Source organism: Hemiscyllium ocellatum, unplaced genomic scaffold (assembly GCF_020745735.1).
Source record: "Hemiscyllium ocellatum isolate sHemOce1 unplaced genomic scaffold, sHemOce1.pat.X.cur. scaffold_448_pat_ctg1, whole genome shotgun sequence".
NCBI classification, from domain to species: domain Eukaryota; kingdom Metazoa; phylum Chordata; class Chondrichthyes; order Orectolobiformes; family Hemiscylliidae; genus Hemiscyllium; species Hemiscyllium ocellatum.
This window is the reverse complement of record NW_026869063.1, coordinates 12,437-37,140: the sequence shown is the minus strand read 5'-3', so window position 1 is coordinate 37,140 and position 24,704 is coordinate 12,437. Positions and strand designations below refer to the sequence as shown.

Sequence of the window (24,704 nt, the reverse complement as noted above, 5' to 3'; positions counted from 1 at the left end):
TTACAATATGTATACGAATTACTTGGATAAGTAAAGTGAATGTACTATTGCTAAGTTTGCAGAAGAGACAGTTGATGTGAAAGCAGGTGGTGAGGATGACATTAGATATCTGGAGAGGGATATAGACAGGTTAAGCAAATGAACGAAAGCTTGGCAGATGGGAAAATGAGGTCATGCAGTTTGTCAGGAGGCGAAGAACTGAATATTAAATGGAGAAAACTTTAGAGGGATTTGGAATCACATCCACGAATCTCTTCATCCAATTTCAGTAAGTAATAGGGAGGCAAATGGGAGTTTGGCCTTTTCAACAGAGTATAAATGTAGAAAGGTTATAGTGAACCTTTGTAAGGCCCTAGTCAGGCCACAAGTGAATATTATGAACAGTTTAGGGCCCTTTACCTGAGGAAAGATATATTGGCATTGGAGGCAGTCCAGAGATGGTTGACCATGATGATATCGGATGGAAAGAATGTCTTATGAGGAGAACTGAATAGGTTGGGCCTGTGCTTATTAGAAGTTAGAAGAATTAGAGGTAACCTTATTGTCACGTACAAGATTCTGAGGAGACTTGACAGGCTAGATGTGGAAACGTGGGTGAGTCTGGGACCAGAGGAAGTAACCTCCAAATAAGAGATTGCATGCTTAGGACAGATAGGAATTTCTCCTGAGGGCAGTAAATCTGTGGAACTTGATACTAAAAGGGCTGTTGAGCCTGGGTTGTTATGTGCATTCAAGGCTGAGATAGTGTTTGTTTTAATCAGTAAGCGAATTGAGGATTACTGAGGATTATGGGACAATGGCAGAAAAGTGGAGTAAATGTTTACCAGAATAATTGTGATCTGAATGAATGGCAGAGTCAACTCAATGGGCTGAATTGAATAGTAAATACTAATGAGGAAAAGGATACAACTGGCAATTACAGACCAGTCAATGTTGGGAAGCCTAGAGATTGTAGGGAGTTGGTGGCATTTGGGCATTGTTACTGGATTTAACATCTGGAGTTTCAAAATGATGCTGCTATGGCCCCGATGCAATTTGAAATCAATTTATGTATCTGGAATATAAAGCTGCTTTGATGATCTTATCAATTGTCATAAGTACCGATCTTGTTCACTAATAACCTTGTTTTTAAGGAAGGAAATCTTCAGTCCTTTCCCAGTTTGGTGAATGTGTCACTCTTGATCCAAAGTCATGTGATTGACTCTTAACTGCCCTCTGAATTGGCACTTGGTTCTTTTAGGAGACAAAGTGTCACATTCCATGAATGAATAAAGAAAAATATTTAGGACAAGATTGTCACTGTCAGTGAAGGGAAGATTGTGATCTAGTGATACTGGTTAAGTAGCCCAGAGATTTCGGTTTTCTGAGAACAAAAATTAAAATCCCATCCTGGATGCTAGTGGACTTTATTTTCAATGAATAAAAAGATCAGGAAGTGAGAGTTTGTCTCAGTACTGGCAACAAGGAAACCATTATTGGCTAAGACAATGAATTGCAGATGTTGGAGATCAGCAACAATTGCTGGGAAACTGCAGCAGGTCTGGCAGCATCTGTGGAAAGAAAACAATTAATGTTTTGAATCCAGCCTAATTTTGAAGGACCACCGGACTCAAAACAGTAACACTGTTGTCTCCTCATAGATGCTGCCAGAACTATTGCTTTTGTCCAATCATTACTGATTGTTGTGAAAGTATTCTTTTCGGGAGGGAAATCTACCATTCACAACCCTACACATGTGTGCGCACGCTCACATCATGTGACTCCAGACCTACTACAATGTGGTTGACTCTCAACTAAGTTCTAGCATGTAGCCAATTGCTCGGTCCAAAGGCCATGAAGGATGGTGAGCGATGGTTGGACATGCGAGCAACAATCCCATCCCTCAAAATATTTTCTTATATATTATAAAGCATAAGTTAATGAAGGACAGCCAAAACAAACTGCTATGGGAAGGTCATCCCCAACTAACTTGATTTGCTTGTAGTTATAAATGTTGTTTTTAAAATCTTCTTCAGCGAGGACATTGGTTCCATCATTGTTGCAATACTGCATGCAATTCTGTGCTTTCTGATACAGGAAGGGTGTTATGAAATTTGAAAGGGTTCAGAAAACATTTACAAGGATGCTGCCAGGGCTGGAGGGTTTGAGCTACAGGAAGAGGCTGAATAGATTGGGGCTGTTTTCCCTGGAGCTTTGGAGGCTGAGGAGTGACTTTAAAGACATTTATAAAATCATGAGAGGCATGGGTAGGGTAAATAGGCAAGGTCTTTTCCCTTGGGTGGGGGAATCCAAAATTAGAGGGCATAGGTTTAAGGTTAATGGCAAATGGAGTTTAATATAGATAAGTGTGAGTTCTTATATTTTGTATCGTCAAATCAAGACCGGAATTTCATGGTGACTGGTAGGACTTTAAGGAGTGTAATGGAACGTAGGGATCTTGGAAGGACTCTAGCAAATTAGAGTCGAGATAAGCACCAAATAATAACACATACCAACAAGCACCAAATCTGTTTCATATGCAGGATTTCAAACCAAGAGATGTAGGGATGCAGGTTCATCGCACCTGGAAAGTGGAGTCATGGGTAGACAGGGCGGTGAAGAAGACTTTTGGCATGTTTGCTTTCATCAGTCAGAGCACTGAGTACAGGAGTTGGGATGAATTGTTGCAGCTGTCACAGATTTCACATAACACAAGATGTGACCCTGTCCTCCCCTGACTGACTGTCCCTTTGCACATCAGGGGGAAGACACCCCTTTAATTGTGATGATCAGGAAACATGCCATCCTTCAAAAACAGGGCTGTGTTCACAAATATTTGGACAGAGGAAGGAAGTTGAAGTTTGGGTGAAGATCAATCTTCATTCAGAGAGAGAAGAAGAGCAGCAGCAGCTTCAGAAATTCATGGTCCAACTTCTGAAAAGACCTTGTCTGATTTGCAGTTGTTTCTGGGCTTGTAATACCGTACTGCAGCATATTGTAGATCTTCAGTAAGAACGTCAATACTGCACTAGAGGTCCATTCAGCAACTTGAGTCCATGTGAACTCTTTGTTGAGGTATGCAGTCTGCCCCATAACCCTGTTGGTTTACAGTTACATATAGATCTACACAAAGATCTTTGGGATTGAGAGGAAAGAATGTTCCACAGTAACTAGAATTACGTTTAGATTTTCTGTCATGGACTGACTGTGATGATCCTTGCAATCACTTCACAAGAATATTACAAGAGAAGAATTTGGAGGCAGAAATCTCAGACCAAATATCACATCAAAGTCTGACAGTCACTTGATTCACGAGGACGTGGATATTGATGACCTTGAAAACAAAGAGGAGAAAGTCTGTCTGCTTAGTTAGGTTTTAAACGTCAGTGTGACTGGAACCTTAGAGTCTCACATACCCACACACCAGAGTAGTGACTGGAACAAGCTTTACAGACTGAATGAGAGTGTTCCAATTATCAGAGGGTTCACCAGTAACACCACACACATGCTGTAAGTGTGAGCGAGTTTTCAACTGATTGTTAAGGTCAGAGACAGACGAGGGCACCTGCACTATGGAGAAACCGTGGAAATGTGGGGAGTGTGGGAATGGTTTCCCTTCGCCATCTGCGCTGGAGATTCATTGGCGTTTGCACGTCGGGCAGCGGCTATTCACCTGTACTCATGCAGGAAAGGCTTCCCTCAGTTACACCACCTCCTGGCCCCCAGCGGGTCCACACCAGCAAGAACCCGTTCATCTGCCCCGTGTGTGGGCAGGGCTTCACTCAGTCACACCAGCTGTTGCCGCACCAGCGGATGCACACCGGGGAGAAACCATTTTCCTGCTCCGTGTGCGGGAAGGGCTACACCCGGTCGTATCACCTGCTGCTCGGCTTCCACGTCCACACTGGGGAGAAGCCGTTCACCTGTCCCGTGTGGAGCAATGACTTCTGTGATTCCTCCACCCTGCACAAACACCAGCACATCCACACCAAGGAGCAGCCGTTCACCTGTCCAGTGTGTGGGAAGGGCTTCACCCAGTCGTGCAACTTGTGGAGACACCAGCAACTTCACAAGTGAGATTGCGCAGGGATTCGGGTTGGATTCTGCTGTTACCGCTGCTGAGAGTCACATCTTGAACCCTGTTTAGTGGGTGAAGTGGGAGGGGTAAGGGGTTCCTTTATGCTGACTGGTCGCTCTCACACCCACTTTACTTCCAATGGGGGCTGATGCTCTCTGAGCCTGGGATTGCACCATCCCTATGGAACAGTCCACAGAAGTGGCTGAAGTGCATTTAGATCTGAAATAGATACATTTGTCTCTGTCCCATTGAGTCTCCAGCACAGTCGATCTAATTGGCCTCTGTCAGTGTTTATGCTACACCTGAGCATCCACCCACCCCTTCATCAGCATACAGGTATCCCCTGTTTTTGAAAGTTCACTTTACCCCCTACCCCCTCCCCATCCAAGCCTGTGCCAATTCTTAATCCTAACTTAGATCTGCTATTTATTGCTGATGTGTGGTTCCTGTCCCTGTATTCACCTCCCATTCATGTGTCTATCCAGATATACCTTAAGTGTTGCTAAGGTGCCTCTTTCCACTCCATCCAATGGCAATGCATTCCAGGCATCCAGCATCCAACTGTGTGAAAAATCTTCCCTTTCAATTCTCCCCCAGACTGTCCCCTTCTCACCTTGAACCTGTGCCCTCTTGTAGTTGACTTTTCCACTCTGGGGAGGGGGAAAGCCTCTGACTATCTAACAGACTATCTGGCCCAACACCAAACATCCAAAGAATAATCCACACAGACCCATTTCCCTATCCCTATTACTCGACATTTACCCCTGACTAATGTACCTAACTTTCAATTCTTGAACACTGTGGGGCAATTTAAGCACGGACAATCCAACTTAACCTGCCAATCCCTGGGCAGTGGGTAATTTAGCATAGCCACTCCACCCTAACCTACACATTTGGATTGTGAGAGGAAACCGGAGGAAACCCATATCGACACAGGGAGAATTTGCAAACTCCACACAGACAGTTGCCTGAGACTGAAATCGAACCAGTTTCCCTGGCGCTGTGAGGCATCAGTGCTAATGATTGAGCCACCATGCCACCCCCATCCAGCCAATCGGTGTGTCTCATCATTTTGTCGAGGTCATCCCTCCGCCTCTATCTTTACAGTGAAAATAATTCAGGTTTACCCCATCTCTTCTCATAATGAGACCTCCAGACCAGGCAATGTCCCAGTGAACCTTCTCTATACCCTCTCCCCAGAGCATCCATGTCCATGTTATCCATGTCCTAGTGAACCTTCTCTATACCCTCTCCCCAGAGCATCCATGTCCATGTTATCCATGTCCTAGTGACCCTTCTCTATACCCTCTCCCCAGAACATCCATGTCCTAGTGAACCTTCTCTATACACTCTCCCCAGAGCATCCATGTCCATGTTATCCATGTCCTAGTGACCCTTCTCTATACCCTCTCCCCAGAACATCCATGTCCTTCCGCAATATTCTGAATGTGAACGGAATAAATCGCTGTAACATAACTCGCCAACTCTTACACTCAAGGCAAGCGTGCTGTGTGCCTTCTTGATCACGTTACCCACCTGTGTTGCCACTTTTGGAGATCTATATGGCCAGATCTCTCTGTATGCCGGTGCTTCTATGTGGTCTGAAATTTATCGTACAATTCTTGTATTTCCTATGTATCTGTATCCAGCTTTACCTTAATTGTATTCCCCTCTTTATGTCTTTTCCCCTCTTTATCTCTTTTCCCCAATCCTCACCCCCTCCACTCATCAGCATATCATAAGACTATAGGAGCAGAAATGATGCCATTCAGCCCATTGAGTCTGCTCCACCATTCAATCACGGCTGATAAGTTTCTCAACCCCATTCTCCCCGTAACCTTTGATCCTCTTGATACTCAAGAACCTAGTTATTCCCATCTTAAATGTATTCAGTGATCTGGCCTCCACAGCCTTCTGGGACAGTGAATTCCATAGATACACCACTCTCTGCCTGAAGAAGTTCTCCTTATCTCCGTTCTAAAAGGTCTTCCCTCTACTTGAAGGCTGAGCCCTCGGGTCCTAGTTTCTCCTACCAATGGAAACATTTTCCCAACATCCACTCTGTCTAAGCTGTTCAGTATTCTGTAGGTTTCAATTAGTTCCCTTGTCATCTTCTAAACTCCATTGAGTATAGACCCAGAGTCCTCTGATGTTCTTCATATGTTAAGCTTTTCAATCCTGGGACTTTTCTCATCAACCTCCTCTGAACATGTTCCAGGGCCTGTACATCCTTCCTGAGATATAGGGCCCAAAACTGCGTACAATACTCCAATTGTGGCCTGACCGGAACCTTATAGACCCTCAGAAGTACATCCCTGTTTTTATATTCAAGTCCTGTCCAAATAAATGCCATTGTTGCATTTGCTTTCCTCACTACTGACTCAACCTGTAAGTTTACTTTGACAGAATCCTGAGCTAGAAGTCCCAAGTCTCTTTACTCTTCAGATTTCTGAATTTTCTCCTCATAATCCTTCTGTTCCAAGGTAGCAGCAGAGAGTTCCAGACACATCGATTTGTATTCAGGGATATCCAAGGATCTCAAGAACTGCCAGTATCTCAGAAAGAATCGGTATTCCGGGAGGAGGCAGAGAGGAGCGTGGTGTGCACCTGTAAACTCCAGAACTTCCCCCAACTTCATGAGTCAACAATAACTTTTTCTGACCAAGAAACGAAAGGGCCGGCGAGAACTGTGACACTACAGGAACTGAAATTAGGCCATTCAGCCCATTGAGTCTGCTCCACCATTCACTCATTCTGGAGTATCAAGGGGTTCAAAGGTTACAGGGAGTTCAAAGGTTACAGGGAGAATGGGGTTAAGAAACATATCAGCCATGATTGAATGGCAGAGCAGATTCAATACGATAAATGGACTAATTTCTGCTAGTTAACCATCCCTGGGAAGAAGGAGGCAACACAATAAGTTGTTTCTTGGGACAGGCAAGATAATGTTTAATAATGGTGTGACAAAAGGACAATTAATTCTGCCTGTGGAAGGAAAGCCTTGACATAGAGGGGTTAATTGCAGAGCAGGCTGTTTCAAACAGACAGCTAACCCTCAAGGATAAGAAGGGAAGCTACAGAGCTGAGGTCTCCAGCAATGGGAGGTGATGTTAGAGTCTTAAAAAATAGTCACACCACAGATTTGAAAATGAGGAAATGCCACCAAAATTCAACTCCAGAACGATGCTGCAGCAGTAGTACTTAGAAGAATAATACTGCATCAAACCCCTAGACACTTCCAGAGATGGGCACTGTCAGTGGAAACCCAGTTAAATTCAGCTATCAACTGGGTGATAGCCAAGTTTGGGGGGTAAAGCTGAATGAACTTGAGGGGTTTTATTTGTGGTTGCTAAGTGCAATAAAGTGCAAATCATTGTTTCAGCAGTTGGTTCTCTGTGCAGTTTGAGTCAGGAGCCAAATTAAGGTGATTCACCCACAACCACACCAAGAGGCTGGGATTAATATTGACTCTATTGCATTCAAGAGAATGTCATCAATACTGTTATAAAGCGAAGGCTGAACCGCCCCCACCCCCCCACTCTCCAAGATCTCAAACCAAAACGTCTAAAGAGTGGCACGTTGCCCTTTAATCTGTAAAGTCAGTGTGATAAGTGGTGTAACCTGCTGTAGTGTTAAAAATAAATCTCCGACACTTTAAAATCAACAATCAGCAATTTATTTACCCAACTCTCACAGTGAACAAATGAACAAAGCTACTAACAAACTGAATAAATCCTTCTTAACTACTAAGTATTCTGGAATAAATCCTTCTTAACTACTAAGTATTCTGGAATAAATCAAGATTCTCTGGTATACTGTTCCAATCAATACATGTCCCACTCAGATAACACAAAATAGAATTTAATCGCTCAGATTACAACCAGGTTGTGTGTCTTCCGGAATATTCTGTGCCATCTTCTGTCGGGGATGCCTCCTCCGATTCCTCTGTCAGGAATGCTCTTCTCTGTTTTTCTAAATGATGCTTTCTCTAATACACAGATGACTGAGAGCACGGATTCTTTATGATAGGATTGGTCCTGTTGTCAAAACTTTAGGATTTAAATTTAATAAGTTTTTGGTAGCCAATGGGGTTGATTTAAATTGATTGGTGAAATTGAAAACCTGTTTCTTGTCCTGCTAACTGCATAACCTTTTGATTCAAATGTTTCAGTTCAGCTGCTTTTTGTTGTGATCATGCTGCTCCTTTAAGAAGATTATGTTGTTGGTTTATTTTCAGAAAAGGTTGTAAATGGCACAGCTTCCCATTCGTCTAGGATTAAGGTTTTCACTAATGGTTAACAGATACTGGCTAAGGCAACAATCAGGGAAAAGGGTTTGACTTTTTTTTTCTAAAATACTTCTACAATGAAAGGGCAGTTGTCCCATTCTTTTCCACTGGTTTTGGTTTTAGCAAGCAGTCTGTCTGAAGCTGCTGCAGGAAGAGATGTTTCCTGATTCAACAGATGTTTCTGGCTGACTCTGAAGCTTCCGGGAAAATAGTACCAGCGTATTCAGCCTCTCCCTGTAGCTAAAACCTTGCAGCCCTGGCAACGTCCTTCCAAACCTTTTCTGAACCATTTCAAGTTTCACAATGCCTTAAAAAGACGTCAACTTTGCTCGACTAATGTGGGAGAATTTTCTGCATGACGCGTTGTGTCTGAAAGAGCCCTCCTGTGTGCTGTGACAGAGCTACAGTGACTTTCAAAAGCCTGACAAATGCTGTTATCAGTCAAAGATTCATTGGGAGAAGCTTCTCAATCACATCTGTAAATGGAGAGAGTGTTTTTAATAATGAGACATGAATAAAGGCTGCATTCGTCTTTTGTTCTGAAAATTTACTCATACATCTCAAAACAGAGCAGTCTACGGGAATAAAAGACACCGCTGCTTATTTCCTGACCAGGACCAACTTTGCACAGAAAACATGGACATTTTAAATGAATGGGGTGCCATTCGTTTGAAGATGACGTGAACTTAAGAGGCATAGCATTGGCTGAGAAATGAGAGATCCTTGACACACACAGAGCCAAAATCATCACTGACATTATTATCAAATTAGAATTTAGGCTGGATAGGCTGGGATGTTTTTCTAGTGGAGCAGAGGAAGTTGAGATGCAATATTTTCAAACCATGAGGGGGACAGTTGGGTTAATGGTAGCTGTCTCTTCCCTAGGGGGAGGATTTCTAGACCAAGGGCGCGTTTTTATGGTGAGAGGAGAAAGATGGAAGAAAAGATGTGGGGCAAAATATTTATAGAGTCTATTCGCCTGGGGAAACAGCTGCCAGTGGAAGTGGTTGAAGCAGGTACATCAACAACATTGAAAAGGTGTTTCAACGAATACATGGATAGGAAAACTTGAGAAGGATATGGGCCAAGTGCAGGGAATGAGGTCAGTGTTGACAAACATTTTGGTCAGCATGGACCGGTTTGGGCTGAAGGGCCAGTCTCTGTGCTATAGTACTCTATGACTGGCGTCTCTTTGTCACTCTGACAGTGTTGAGTTTCCACATGAACCAGGAAAAAGTGAGGACTGCAAATGCTGGAGATCAGAGTTGAGAGTATGGTGCTGGAAAAGCACAGCAGGTCAGGCAGCACCCGAGGAGCAGGAGAATCGATGTTTCAGGCATAAGGACATCCAGGTGAATATCTCACTAAATCATGCTGAATAAAATCTGATCTCATTTGTCAACTCTGATGCAGAGGTGCAGGGGGTGGACAGGTCAGAAGTCACACAACACCAGGTGAGAATCCCAGTAGATTGATTTGAATTCAGGAGCTTTCGGAGCACTGTTCCTTCATCAGGTGAAGTGATGAAGGAGCAGCACCGATGAAGGAGCAATGCTCCTAAAGCTTGGGATTTCAAATAAACCTGTTGGACTGTAACCTGGTGTTGTGTGACTTCTGACTTCTTCAACTGCGCATTCATGTTGAACTTGATGGGATACTTTATCCAACTTGATGTAGTTAAATCATATCGCTTGGAGGGGTTCATTTGAAACCTTTCAGGAGGTGAATTCAACAAGATTGAATTATGCAAAGTTACTCAGTTCTAAACTTACATTAGGACCGGTGGTCATAGAGAGGTACAGCGCAGAAACAGATCCTTCAGTCCAACTCGTCCACGCTGACCAGATATTCTAAATTAATCTAGTCCCATTTGCTAGCACTTGGCCCAAATCCCTCTAACCCTTTCTATTCACGTCTCCAACCAAATGTCTTTTAAATTCTGTAATTCTACCAGCCTCCTCCACTTCCTCTGGCAGCTTATTCCATACACGCACCACACTCTGCATGAAACGTTTTCCTTTTCGGTCCCTTTTAAATCTTTCCCCTCTCACTCTAAACCTATGTCCTCTAGTTCTGACAATATCCTGGTAAATCATTTCTGATGGAGATGTCAACGCTTCGGGTAGAACCCTTCTTCAGTCCTGAGGGATAATCCCTGAAATGCTGACTTCTCCACCTCCTGGTGCTGCCTGCCTTGTTGTGCCCAGCCCCTGCTTGGCTATTTTAGATTCCAGCATCTGCAGTTTTTTATTTTGTCTCTAACAAATGCTGGAGCAGATTCGATGGGTCAAAATATCCTAACTTCTGCTCCAATGGTCTTAGGTTCGTGCGGGTCCCGGGCTCAATGAGCAGCAGTGCCCACTGGAAGAAATGTTCATGGAATCATACAATCACTACAGTGTGGAAACGGGCCCTTCTGCCCAACAAGTTCAGACCGACCCTATGAAGAGTAACTCATCCAGACACATTCTCCTACCCTATCACTCTGCACTTACCCCGAACTAATGCAGCACATCTACACATTCCTGAACACTGTGGGACTGTTTAGCTTGGCCAATTCGCCCAAACATGTGCACGTTTGGACTTTGGGAAGACACTGGAACACGCAAAGGAAACCCACGCAGACACTGGGGGGAATTAAATGCAAACTCCACACAGACAGTTACCCTGAGGATAGAATCAAATCTGGGTCCCTGGCGCTATGAGGCAGCAGTGCGAACCACTGAGCCACCTCCCCAACCCCCTCCACTCCCCCAGTAGAAAACAAAAAAGCCTACCAACTCTTCCACTACCCCCACTGTCAGAAAGGGCAGGAGGTTCAGTCCTGGGGGTGACCCTCAGCAGCGTTACCGGCAGAATCTGATTGTTGGGAGCATTGGTGCCTCCGCTGGTGCTTGTTCAAACTGCAGGACATTGTGAACCTCTGCCCACACTCAGGGCAGGCAAACGGCCTCTCTCCAGTGTGGACCCGCTGGTGCGTCAGTAGACTGGAGGAGACAGCAAAGCCCTTCCCGCACTCGAGGCAGGTGAACGGCCTCTCCCCAGTGTGGACCCACCGGTGTGTCAGCAAGTGGGATGCCTGGGTAAAGCCCTTCCCACACTCAGAGCAGCTGTAGGGCCTTTCCCCAGTGTGGACACGCTGGTGCTTCAGCAGGTCGGAAGAGCATGTGAAGCACTTCCCGCAGACAGAGCAGGTGAATGGCCTCTCGCCAGTGTGGACCCGCCGGTGGGCCAGCAGGTCAGAGGAATCGCTGAAGGCCTTCCCACATTTGGGGCAGGGGAAGGGCTTCTCACCGGTGTGGACCCGCTGGTGAATCACGAGGTGGGAGGAGCGAGTGAACACCTTCCCACAATCAGGGCAGCGGAAGGGCCTCTCCCCTGTGTGCAGCCGCTGGTGCCTTATCAGGGCGGAGGAATCGTTGAAGGCCTTCCCACACTTGAGGCAGCTGAAGGGCCTCTCCCCTGTGTGCACCCGCAAGTGCCTCAGCCGGGCGGAGGAATCGCTGAAGCTCTTCCTGCACTCAGGGCAGCTGAAGGGCCTCTCCCCTGTGTGCACTCGCCGGTGCCTCAGCAGGGCAGAGGAATCACTGAAGGCCTTCCCGCACTCAGGACAGGAGAATGGCTTCTCCCTGGTGTGACTGCGCCGATGTGTCTCCAGGGCAGACGGGACACGGAAACCTTTCCCGCAGTCGCCACACTTCCATGGTTTCTCCATGGCCAAAGCTACAGTTGCACACAAACGCGTGTATGTCCTCTCCCAGCCTTGAATTCCTCTTTCCAGGCCAGTTAACTGTTTCAGGCTCCACACTCCGTGCGTTGCTGCAACAGTCGGGTCTCTCTTCCAGTCCCACTGATGCTGAAAACGTACTGAAACAGGAACCAATTGGATCAAGGTCGAACATCGTTGCAGTCCTGATGGATTGAGTGACTCACAAATGCTGGAGAATCAGAGTCAAAAACTGCGGGTCAGGCAGCATCCGAGGAGCAGGAGAGTCAATGGTTCAGGCATAAGCCCTTCATCTGTTGATTTTGAAACTTCATCTTCAGATCAAATACTCTGAAAAGAGATTACAAAAGTCATCACTGTCAGTCCAGAGTAGAAATTCAGAACAAGCAATTCTACTTTCTGCAGAACATTCTTTTGTTTTGTTATTCCACAAAACTGAAAGCACCATTCCACTCTCTCTCTCTCTCTCTCTCCCTCGTTCTCACTCCATTCTAATTCTCCTGAAAGTGCTGATTCAGGATCTGACAGGGACAGAAAAGCAAAACAGTCACAACTGACACCTCTCTGAATTTTGGATACCTCCACCTGAAAATTAATATCTTCCACGACATTGGGATACTGTTGAGTGTGAGCCGGTCTGATTTTTGGAAGCAAAAATTTCGTGTGTAAATTCAGGATGAACCTGCAAAGCAGCTTCTTGACAACCAATCAGACACAAAATGGTTAACCTGCCCCCACAGGGGTGGGGGAGTTTTGGAATGAGACACCAAGGCTATGACACCACAGAGAAATTGAACAGACTGGCAAGCCAGAGTCATCTAGATATACAGCACAGAAACAGGTCCTTTGGTCCAAATGGTCTATGCTGACCAGATATCCTCACCGAATCTGGTCTCATTTGCCAGCATTTGGCCCATAACCCTCTAAACTCTTCCTATTCATAAACCTATCCAGATGCCTTTTAAATGTGTCATGATTATACCAGCATCTACTACTTCCTCTGGCAGCTCTTTCCTTACACGCGCCATCTTCTGCATGAATTGCCCCTTAGGTTCCTTTTAAATCCCTCGCCTCCTCCCCGGGCCACCTCACCCTAAACCTATTACTGTATAGTTCTACACTCCCAGAGAAAAGACCTTGTCTATTTACCCTACCCATCCCTCTCTTTATTTTATAGAATGGAAGCATCAATGGCTCAGGGCGGGGATTGGGGGCGGGGGTGGGAGGAAGCCGAATGTGCTGGAGCCAACACGGAAGAAGAGGACACAAAACCTTGAAGCTGCAATGAGGAATACTGCATGTGCTGTACTTGTACCTGTTGCATTTATTTGTGGAATCAAGTGCATTTTAAAAATAAAAACAAACAAGATATCTATCCCTCCCCTTTCCCAATGCTGTCTTGGACACAGAGTGTGAGAATTGGGAGCAGGAGTTGGCCATTTGAGCCTGCACCAACACCGAACACATCATAACTGAACATGAATATACCTGCAGGCAGTGGAGACTGGGATTTCTTTCACTGGAGCAGAGGAGATTGAGAGGTGACCTTACAGAGGATTATAATATCATGAGGGGTACAGATGAGGTGAAAGGCAGGTGTCCTTTTCCTAGGGTGGGGCTTTCAAGATTAGGGAGCAAAGTTTGAAGGGGAGAGAAGAAAGATTTTAAAAAGACACGAAGAGCTCCATTTTTTTCACACAGTGAGTGGTTTGTGTGTGGGATGGGTGTCCAGAGGAAGTAGTGGATGCATGTACAGTGACAATGTTTAAAAGACATTTGGAAAAGTACATGACTGGGAGGTATATGGGCCAATCACTGGCAGATGGGACTAGTTGGGTTTGAGAACATAGTCAGCATAGACTAGTTGGACCGAAGGATCTGTTTCTCTGCTGTATAACTCTGTAGCTGTTCTGTACTGGTCTTAAAACCATTTTCTTGGAAATCCGAGATGGCGGTGGTTTGAGTGGTCTGCTGTGCTGGGCTCTGTGCCACACCCCCGGCAAGGTGGACTTTTACCCCTCCCCCCTCATTAACCATCCGTAGAAGAAAAAAATTGCGAATATAAACTTACTGAATGTCTGGAGCTGCTATAATTGTGGTTTGACAGCTTTAGGAACAGAATGAAAGCAAATGAAGGAAAGGGGCCGAAAGGGGTGCAGCAGGTAGGGCACTCCCCAGCTGCATTGGGGGTGCTTGGAGCCATTGCTCAAACTTCCTGTGGATTTAATGGGACAGCAGCAGTTACTCTCGGAGTTTGCCAATCTCTGAGAAAAGATTGAAGCAGCGATGGAACCACTATCTGCCACGCTGCAAAAGCATGGACAGGAAATTCACGTGTTGGCCTGAAGAGAATAGGCAGCGGAGGAGAGGACCGTGGCATCGGAGATGGTGGCGGAGGTCTCAGGAGGAAGGATCCAAACGCTGGAAGACCAGGTTCGGGTCCTTCAGGAGCAAGTGGACAACTTGGAAAACTAAAGTAGAAGAAAAGTCTTACAGCTCGTGGGTCTTCCGGAATGCGAGGAAGGCGAAGACCTTATTGGATTCCTGGGGCTGGAGTTGTACTCTGGCCTGTTGAGTCTGGAGCGGGCACACCGGATCGAAATGTGCAGGTCCGGGTCGGACCCACAGCCCTGCGTGGTCCTAGTGCGGCTCCTGCATTATAAAGAAAATCAGTGATTGAAACAGCAAGAAGACTGGGAAGAGATCCACAGGCTCTAATGTACAAAGGATCAGAATAATATATTTTCAGGACTTCTCAGGAGCCTGGATTAAGAAAAGGGCATTTAATTAAGTTAAGAGAAAATTAAGGGATCTGAACATATAATATTCCTTGAGGTCCCTGGCCGTATTGCATTTCACTCATGGAGGGATGGTATATAACTTTGATTCAGCAGAAAAGGACTTTGCGAATTCTCTGAATTGAAGAAATCGAGTCGGGGTGAAGGCGGGAGGGACATCATTCCAGACAATGCTACTTTTTTGCCCCTTTTGTTGTGGTTATCGGCTTTATACGTACTGCCTTGACTGAATTATTTAGTATATTGGTCAGGTAGGTATTGTCTGGAGCCTTTTTTTTAGCTGCTGTCCTTTTGTTTTTGGATTGGGGGTGGCTATACCTGTGTTTAAGATGTATGGAGAAGGGGTGTGGGGAGATGGGCAACATTGTTAACTCTCAGAATGTAAATAACATGTTTTTTTCAATCTGTGAATTGCCTGGCGTTTGGGACACAGCCTCAGTGGGAAGGAGCCAGGCTGGTGGCAATGGTGGGGGTTGAGGGAGAAGAGATCTCTACCGTGGGCAGCACGGTGACAGAGTGTTTAGCACTTCTGCCTCACAGCGCCAGAGACCGGGGTTCCATTCCGCCTCAGGTGACTGTCTGTGTGGAGTTTGCACATTCTCCCCGTGTCTGCGTGGGTTTCCTCACCAGGTGCTCCGGTTTCCTCCCACAATCCAAAAAATGTGCAGGTTAGGTGAATTGGCCATGCTAAATTGCCCGTAGTGTTAGGTGAAGGGGTAAATGTAATGGAATGGGTCTGGGGTGTTGCACTTCGGCGGGTCGATGTGGACTTGTTGGGCTGAAGGGCCTGTTTCCACACTGTAAGTAATCTAATCAATAATTGCGGGTTATTTGAGCGTTTGCTCAAGTTATATGTGGTGGTTAGATTTTTATTTATAGTAGTTTTTAATAGGAGCAGTTTTTAGGCTTTATAGAGTTAATGTCTTTGTTGTTCACCGCACCTCAGATAAGTTTCCTCCTCTTGGGAAATCACGGGCTGCCCTGAATGGCCATGTCTACTGATTCGTTCAGGTGGTGCACCTGGAATGTAAAAGGGAGCCATTCCCCCATTAAAAAGAAAGAAGGTGCTGTCAAGCCTCAGGAAGGAAAGGGTGGACACATTTACCTGATAAGGAACATCTGAAACTGCAGCAAGGTGGTTATGATAGGATATTCTTCTCCTCTTTTAGCTCCAAATGTAGAGGAGTGGCTATACTGGTAAGAAGGAACCTCCCTTTCCAGGAAATTGAGCAAATTAAGGACGAATATGGACTGTCCGTCATTCTTAAAGCTCTAATACATGGTGAAGAGTATGGCGTCCTGAATGTGTATTGTCACCCCGGTGCACCCTCTTAAATTTCTAATTGATGCAGTTGCTAAATTAATGAGTCTTGGGCTACACCGCATGTTCATTGGAGAGGATTTTAATCGCCTAATAGATCCTGAGGTAGACAGGGTGCCAAGGGGCCAGAGCCAGGCAGGTACACCCGTGCAACCTAAGCAGTTGGTGGACATGTGCGAGGAGTTGGGATTAATGGATGTGTGGAGGCATCTCCACCCTAATGGAAGAGAGATTTTACTTTCTCTTCCAACCCACACAAGTACCACATGGAAACTGACACTTTTTAATGCCATTGGATTGCTTGGACAGAACATTGGCTTGTGAACTTGGCAATATAGCTGACTCGGACCATGTATTTAGACGGTAAAATCAAGAGTGGTGGAATGGATGCACAGCACTGGTGTATGGACCCATTCCTATTAAGGGATAGCAAATTTGTTGAGTATATTACAAGAGTTCAGAGCCTTCTGGGATATCAACTCGGGTACGGCCAGTAATCCGGAAATACTGTAGGAGGCCACTAAGACATATTTATGAGGCCTGATTATTTTTTATTCAACAACTAGAAGGACGCAGAGGAAGGAGCAACAACAAATGCTGGAGACCCGCCTGCAGATAGCTGAGGAAGTATATGATAATAGGCCTTCACTGGTCAAGCTGCAGCTCTCCGGGCTGCTCCCAACTCATTGCACACACTGGGAAAAAAAAGGTCTGCTTTGCTCAACAAAAATTGTTTGAATTTGGAGATAAGCCAGGTAGATATCTGGCCAGAAAGAAAAATGCTTCCCAATCTATTATGTCTGTTCGAGAGAAGGCTGGCACAGTTACCCCTGAGTTAAAGAAGTTTAATGTTAGATTTAGGGAATACTTTGCAGAGTTATATTGGTCGGTGGGAGATGAACACAGTGCGGCGAGAATACAGGCCTTTTTTGAGATCCTGCGCCTCCCTAGTATAAACGCGGAACAGGTTTCCCTGTTGAATACGCCTATGAAGATACAGGAGATGCAGGATGCAATAAAGCATCTCCAAGGTGGAAAAGCACTGCGGTCAGATGAATTCCCAAGTGAATTCTATAGGAATTTATAAATGTGTTGGTGGAGCCACCTCTGTGGATGTACAGCTATTCATATGCACAGGATTATCTTCCGCCCTCTCTTAGGGAGGCTAATATCTCCCTCATTTTAAAGAAGGGGAAAGACCCCAAAGAATGTGCTTCATACAGACCCAGTTCACTGTTGAATGTAGATTTTAAAATTCTACCCAAGACGCTGGCTCTGAGGTTGGAAAAGGTGTTGTCCTGTATTGTGAAAGAAGATCAGATGGGTTTTGTTAAAAGCCATAGCTCCTCCAACAATATCAGGAGGGTACTGAACATGGTGCAGGAATGCCAGCAAAGGTTGATCCTGGATTCGGTGGCCTCCCTAGATGCAGAAAAGGCATTTGACCAGATAGAATGGATGTACCTGTTTGGGGTCCTCAAGCGCTTTGATCTGGGGACAATCTTTGCTAGATGGGTGGTGGTATTGTATAATGATCCTGAGGCAGCAGTCATCACAAATGGCACAAAGTCATAAATTTAATAGTGGGAGAGGTAGTCGACAGGGGTGTCCTCTTTCACCGCTGCTATTTACCTGGGCAATTGAGCCATTAGCTGAGGCTATCAGGAGGGATCCTGAAATAGTGGGGCCAGGGGTGGGAATGGAGGAGCATCAGATCACCCAATATGCTGATTATGTCCTTTTGTTCTTGGCCAATCTCGATTGATTCAAACAATTAATTTATTTGGAAGTTTTTCAGGCTGCAGGATCAAATTTACAAAATCAGAAGCCATGCCGATGGGGGGGGGGGGCGGCGGGGAAAGGGGTGGGGGATTGGGGTGGGGGGAAGAGATTTAGCGGAGGTGCCTGATCTGCAGGATGGAATGCATCGTCAAAAGGGTTTTCATATTTGGGAATTTTTATTACCTCTGCCTTCCACCAGCTGTATAAAGCTAAATATGTACAATTACTGGAGAGGATAAAGCAGGATTTGCAGCAGTGGGACGGATTACCGTTATCATGGTTAGGCCGAATAGCCCTGAACAAAATGAATGTTCTTCCTCGCCTGTTGTACCCCAGGAGAATGCTCCTGTTGTTGCTACCCAGATGAGTATTACGGAGGCTCAATGGTTGGCGAGATTCTTTTATTTGGTGTCGCAGACGCCCCCTAATTAAGTTTACCAATTGCAGCTCTCAAAGGGTAAGGAGGGGTGGACCTTTTGGACTTGAAGAAATATCAAATAAGCGCTTTCTTAGCATATGTGGGTGACTGGGCACGGGGGTCTCGGGGTCGATTTTGCTTGACGTTGAAGCATTGCAGTCGAGATGTCCCCTAAGTTAATCTATTATTCATTGATAAGATGAAATCCGAGACTGAGCAGTGTAAGAGTACAATCATTTTAAATACAGTGAAAGCCTGGAGGACACTGAGGCAAGACAAGGGCAATTGGCTGAAGACCTCGCTGATTACCCCACTGGTGGCAGCCCAAGGATTTAAACCTGGGGCAATGGACTCCAGCTTTAAGTCATGGGAGAATAAGGGAATCTCCTACTGGGAAGATTTATTTGAGTTAGGTCTTGATGTCATTTAGCCAGCTAAGTCAGAAATATGCATTGTCTAATAGGGACCTTTTCCGGGACTTTCAGCTAAGGGATTATATACAGAGGAAGACCGCACTTCTGGCTCAGTTTTACAGGTCAAATGTGGAGTAAAGAGTACTCTGGTGTACAGGCGCTCTTTCAGTTAGTACGTTGTATCACTTACAGAAGGGACGTAGCTTAGGGGATGTGGGGGAGTCTCCAGGATGTGGATTCGGGAGCTTGGATGGGATATTTCATTAGCAGTATGGCAAGATAAATGGGAAAATCTAAGGAAAATTTCAAAATGTAACAATGCACAGGGCATGCAATTGAAGATTTTACACAGGGCTTATGTGGCGCCAGAGAGGCTAGCTAAGTTCAAGAGAGGAACATCACCAGAGTGTCCCAAATGTAAAATTAGTATAGGCACTCACACACTGCTATTGGTCATGTTGTAAGATCCAGAGATACTGGAGTGCAATAGTAAGGGAGCTGAAGGACATCCTGGGGGATTGAAGTTAAAGTGAATCCGGTATTTCTTCTTCTGGGGTTGCCAAATTTGCCTTCTCTCGGAGAACACAGGAACAGACTGTGTAACATTCTTACGCACTGTGCAAGGAAGAACATTTTAATGAATTGGATGTTGTAAAAAACCCCAGGGCTTATGGGGAGGCATAGGCTGGTGATGGAGCATCCGCCCCCAAGATGACCTCACAAATATGGTGCACTACAAAACAGTAGTTTTACAAGACGTGGCAGCCTTTTCTAAATTATATTGATGCAGACTGATCAGCAGTATTAATTAGAGCTGTGGTATAGCTGTGGGAATCAGTCTGGGCGCTCATGGGGCCCTGGGAGGGCAAGGCTAAATGAAAAGAATACGGGTGCAATAACTGGTGCTCCCATGGATGGAAGCCTTAATGGAGGTATGGTGAGTGAAATAGAATAAAGTAATGTGATAGAATTCAAATTAACTTAAATTATGTTTAATTTTATTTTTATTCAATTTGATTGTAGTTTAGTTTAAGCTAAGTTTGTCCTAGTAGAATAATAGGTAGCTCATTATTAATAGTATCATAATACGACATTGTTGGACTGCTCTATTTCTGTATTTTGGTATTGTTCTTTTTTGTATATAGAGGTGTTGTGAGAGATTTGAAAAAGTTTTGAATAAAAATATATATTTTTTTAATTTCTTGTCTTCCCCCATAACTATTTTTGAGATTCAAAAGTCAGATGAACTCAGCTTTGAACATATTTAATACCTCCCTAACTACAGGAAGGCACCCCCACTTTGAACTCAATTCCTCTTGCTAATATACCACTTGCCTTGCTGATTGCTTGCTGCACCTATGTGACAACTGGCATTGACTGGAGTAGAAAGCCTGAGCAGAAGGTAGCTGAGGCACGTTTGTACATCCACACATCATTCCTAGATGAAGGGCTTTTGCCCAAAACGTTGACTGTTCTGCACATCGCATGCTGTCTGACCAGCTGTGCTTTTACAGTGCCACAATTGTCGACTCTGATTTTCGGTACCTGCAGTCCTCACTTACTCCACATCCCAATATATCACCATTTAAACAATGTACCTGCTTTCTGTTTTATTTCATAGGGAAGGTTATAACTTCACACTGCGTAAATACATTTACCATGTGTTTGCCAATTAAGACACATACCTGAACCAACTTTGCTGCAAGTGAAGAACTGAACACCAGAGTGAAAAAATAAAATGAAAAAGGGGGTGAGAAGAGTAAGCTGAAAATGTGTTGCTGGATGAAGCACAGCAGCTTAGGCAGCATCTCAGGAATAGGAAATTCGACGTTTCGAGCATAAGCCCTTCATCAGGAATGAGAGAGAGTAGCCAAGCAGGCTAAGATAAAAGGTAGGGAGGAGGGACTTGGAGGAGGGGCGATGGAGGTGGGATAGGTGGAAGGAGGTCAAGGTGAGGGTGATAGGTCGGAGTGGGGTGGGGGTGGAGAGGTCAGGAAGGAGATTGCAGGTTAGGAGGGCGGTGCTGAGTTGAGGGAACCGACTGAGACAAGGTGGGGGGAGGGGAAATGAGGAAACTGGAGAAATCTGAATTCATACCTTGTGGTTGGAGGGTTCCCAGGTGGAAGATGAGGCGCTCCTCCTCCAGCCGTCGTGTTGTTATGTTCTGCCGGTGCAGGAGTCCAAGGACCTGCATGTCCTCGGTGGAGTGGGAGGAAGAGTTAAAGTGTTGAGCCACAGGGTGGTTGGGTTGGTTGGTCCGGGCGGTCCAGAGGTGTTCTCTGAAGCGTTCCGCAAGTAAGCGGCCTGTCTCCCCAATATAGAGGAGGCCACATCGGGTGCAGCGGATGCAATAGATGATGTTGTGGAGGTACAGGTGAACTTGTGGCGGATATGGAAGGATCCCTTAGGGCCTTGGAGGGAAGTGAGTGTGGAGGTGTGGGCGCAAGTTTTACATTTCTGCGGTTGCAAGGGAAGGTGCCGGGTGGAGGTTGGGTTGGTGTGGATCTGACGAGGGAGTCACGAAGGGAGTGGTTCTTGCAGAACGCTGATAGGGGAGGGGACGGAAATATATCCTTGGTGGTGGGGTCCGTTTGGATGTGGCGGAAATGCCGGCGGATGATACGTTGTATGCGGAGGTTGGTGGGGTGGTATGTGAGAACGCCACCTCCAAACGGACCCCACCACCAAGGATATATTTCCCTCCCCTCCCCTATCAGCGTTCCGCAAGGACCACTCCCTTCGTGACTCCCTCGTCAGATCCACACCCCCCACCAACCCAACCTCCACCCCCGGCACCTTCCTGACCTCTCCGCCCCCACCCCACTCTGGCCTATCACCCTCACCTTGACCTCCTTCCACCTATCCCAGCTCCATCGCCCCTCCCCCAAGTCCCTCCTCCCTACCTTTTATCTTAGCCTGCTTGGCTACTCTCTCTCATTCCTGATGAAGGGCTTATGCTCGAAACGTCGAATTTCCTATTCCTGAGATGCTGCCTAACCTGCTGTGCTTTAACCAGCAACACATTTTCAGCTGTGATCTCCAGCATCTGCAGACCTCATTTTTTACTGTGAGAAGAGTAAGTTGTACTCACAGATGTTAGACAGAAGAAAGAAGTTGCAGTCTGGGATGAAGTTCAATCTTCATTCATAGAGAGAGGAGCAGCAACACCTTCACAAGCGCATGGTCCAACTTCCGCATTCAGACAATAGGGGGGAGGCTCTCAATGGCCGGAAGACCGCACTCCTTCCGGTCCTACAGGGCTTTCCATTGGTCGATCAGAAGAATGTTGCGAGCCGTTTCCGCTGACAGTAAGGAGCATGCGCAGTATTTTGCTGGCACCAGCGTACATGCGCAATGCTTCCTGACACCGAAAAGCATGCGCAGTGTGCCCAGTGGAGATGCTGGTCCAACTGCCAATCGGAGAGAAAAACAGGCTGGAGCCACACTTGTTTTGTTTTCCTGGGGCTCAACAGTTTATTCCTTTTGCATTTTGTCTGGCTGCTCAACTTTTGAATGTCCGTTCCCCAAGGTAGAGGACATCCAAAACTGGAGGGGTATAGGTTTAGGGTGAGAGGGGAAAGGTTTAAATGGAACCGAACTGATAACATTTTCACGCAGAGCGTGGTATATGTATGGAATGAGCTGCCAGAGACAGTGGTCGAGGCTGGAACAATTACAACATTTAAAAGGCATCTGGATGGGTATATGAATAGGAAGGGTTGAGAAAGATATGGGCCAAATGGTGGCAAATGGATCACCAGATTAATTTAGAGTATGTGTTGGCATGCACTGAAATGCTTGTTTCCCTGCTCTGCAACTCTATGACTCTATTTCTACTTAATCTGAACCAACTTCACAAGACGAGGACTTGGCCATTCCATCTTTACAGCCTATTCTCAACTGTGGCCTAATTGCACACATTTCAATGCAAGTTTCAGAAAAATGGCTGCTGCTTTTAAAAAAAATAATTGAATTTGCTTTCAAACTTTAATGATGTTTATGAAAATATCATTTTAGCGATTCTCAATGTTAAAGATCAGCCATTTTTCACACCACCCCCTCCCATCTCCCAGGAAGAGTCATCACCATCCGCGCTCTCTCTGTCCTGAGAAGGGCTGATACAGTGGACAAAGAGGGTTCGAGACACAAGAAAGGATGAGGGTGGGGCAGCGGGTAGAGAAATTGGATGGGAAACAGAGGCTAGGCGGAAGAGAGAGAGAGAAATGGACACGGGAACAGAGCATTGGAGTTAGAGAAACCCTGGGGGTGCACAGGGTGGGGGGCAGAGCGTTTGTCAGAGAGAGAGAGAGAATGGGGGTTGCAGAGTGTGGGGAGAGAGAATGGACGTGGGTCAGTGGGTGGGGAGAGAATGGAAGGGGGGCAGAGGGTGGGGGGAGAAAGAGAGTAACAATGCATGTTAGGAGAGGGTGGGGGAGGGAGAGGGAATGGATGGAGAGCAGAGGGTGGGGGAAGAGAGAGAATGGGGGGCAGAGAGTGGGAGGAGAGAGAGAATGAGTGTGGGGAGAGGGACTGGATGGAGGAAGGCAGAGGGTGGACGAGAGACTGGATTGGACAGGGGACAGAGGGTATGGAGATAGAATGGACGGAGGTGCAGAGGGTGGCATGTGTGTGAGAGGGCGGGGGAAGCTAGGGATAGCGAGAGAGAATAGACTGGGGGTGCTGTGGGCATGATTGGATCTTGATTGAATGGGGAGTTGGTGAATGCGTCCCACCCACTCCCAGCATCCCCTTCTTTCCACATGTGCAGTGCAGATTTTTGTGAATGATGCGAGAGAGAATCTGGAGTGTGAGCGCAGTTACCCTCAGATCCTGGCATCAGCAAACCACTGCCTTTCTGTTTTAAAAACTAAATAAAGATGTGGGCAATATACTGGGAATGGCAAGAAGTGACTAAGAAACTGAACCGAGAGTCAACGCTTTCCGGTGAGGGGAGCTGGGCAAAAACAGGAGGATGGAAGGATGAATTCGTTTTGGAATCCATTGAAAGGTGGAGGAATTGGGAAACAGAGATTTCGGGTAGGAGATAGGGAAGGCTGTTCGGTACAAACTAGAATTTTCCTATCCTATTTCCTGCCCTGCAATGACAGCAATGATCTGTTTTCTCAAGGTATTAGCAGAGGAGGATTTGCTGTTCAGGCGCACACAATAAATTTACTCAGGGCCTGAATATCAGCAGTGTTTGAATCCAGGAGGGGAAATTATTTCAAACATCAACGTGACTTGAGAAGCCCCGTGATTACACGCAGCCTGCGTGGGAGTGTTCCAGGGTTCTGACTGTGTACAGAACTTTAACTCTGTAGCGAAATGTGGACTAGTGTTCTCGCTGTAGACGAGCCCTTCTTTGGATCGTTGAAGCTGCTGAGATGCAATGACCCCTGCACCGTGGAAACTCTGTGGAAGCAAATTCAATTCCCCAAATGGGCTGGAGTGTCACCAGCTGAAAATGTGTTGCTGGTAAAAGCACAGCAGGTTAGGCAGCATCCAAGGAATAGGAAATTCGACGTTTCAGGCATAAGCCCTTCATCAGGAATGAGGAGAGTGTGCCAAGCAGGCTAAGATAAAAGGTAGGGAGGAGGTACTTGGGGGAGGGGCGATGGAGATGTGATAGGTGGAAGGAGGTCAAGGTGAGGGTGATAGGCCGGAGTGGGGTGGGGGCGGAGAGGTCAGGAAGAAGATTGCAGGTTAGGAGGGCGGTGCTGAGTTGAGGGAACCGACTGAGACAAGGTGGGGGGAGGGGAAATGAGGAAACTGGAGAAATCTGAGTTCATTCCTTGTGGTTGGAGGGTTCCCAGGCGGAAGATGAGGCGCTCCTCCTCCAGCCGTCGTGTTGTTATGTCTGCCGGTGGAGGAGTCCAAGGACCCGCATGTCCTCGGTGGAG

At 46.1% G+C, this 24,704-nt stretch overlaps 1 protein-coding gene across 2 annotated transcripts; it reads right to left on the bottom strand.

Moving 5' to 3' along the window:
- Nucleotides 1-11,143: 11,143 nt before the first annotated feature.
- On the bottom strand, nucleotides 11,144-21,992 carry LOC132813714 (zinc finger protein 239-like). 2 transcript variants are annotated; one of them, XM_060823241.1, is made up of 4 exons: nucleotides 21,896-21,992; nucleotides 20,902-20,992; nucleotides 14,567-14,724; nucleotides 11,144-12,402 (listed from the first exon to the last, which is right to left on the bottom strand). In XM_060823241.1, the coding sequence occupies exon 4, from the start codon at nucleotides 12,058-12,060 to the stop codon at nucleotides 11,164-11,166; it is 897 nt and encodes a 298-aa protein (XP_060679224.1). In that variant the 5' UTR covers nucleotides 12,061-12,402; nucleotides 14,567-14,724; nucleotides 20,902-20,992; nucleotides 21,896-21,992; the 3' UTR covers nucleotides 11,144-11,163. The 2 variants fall into 2 exon arrangements, with proteins under 2 accessions (XP_060679224.1, XP_060679223.1); XM_060823240.1 differs by lacking the exon at nucleotides 20,902-20,992.
- Nucleotides 21,993-24,704: the final 2,712 nt, after the last annotated feature.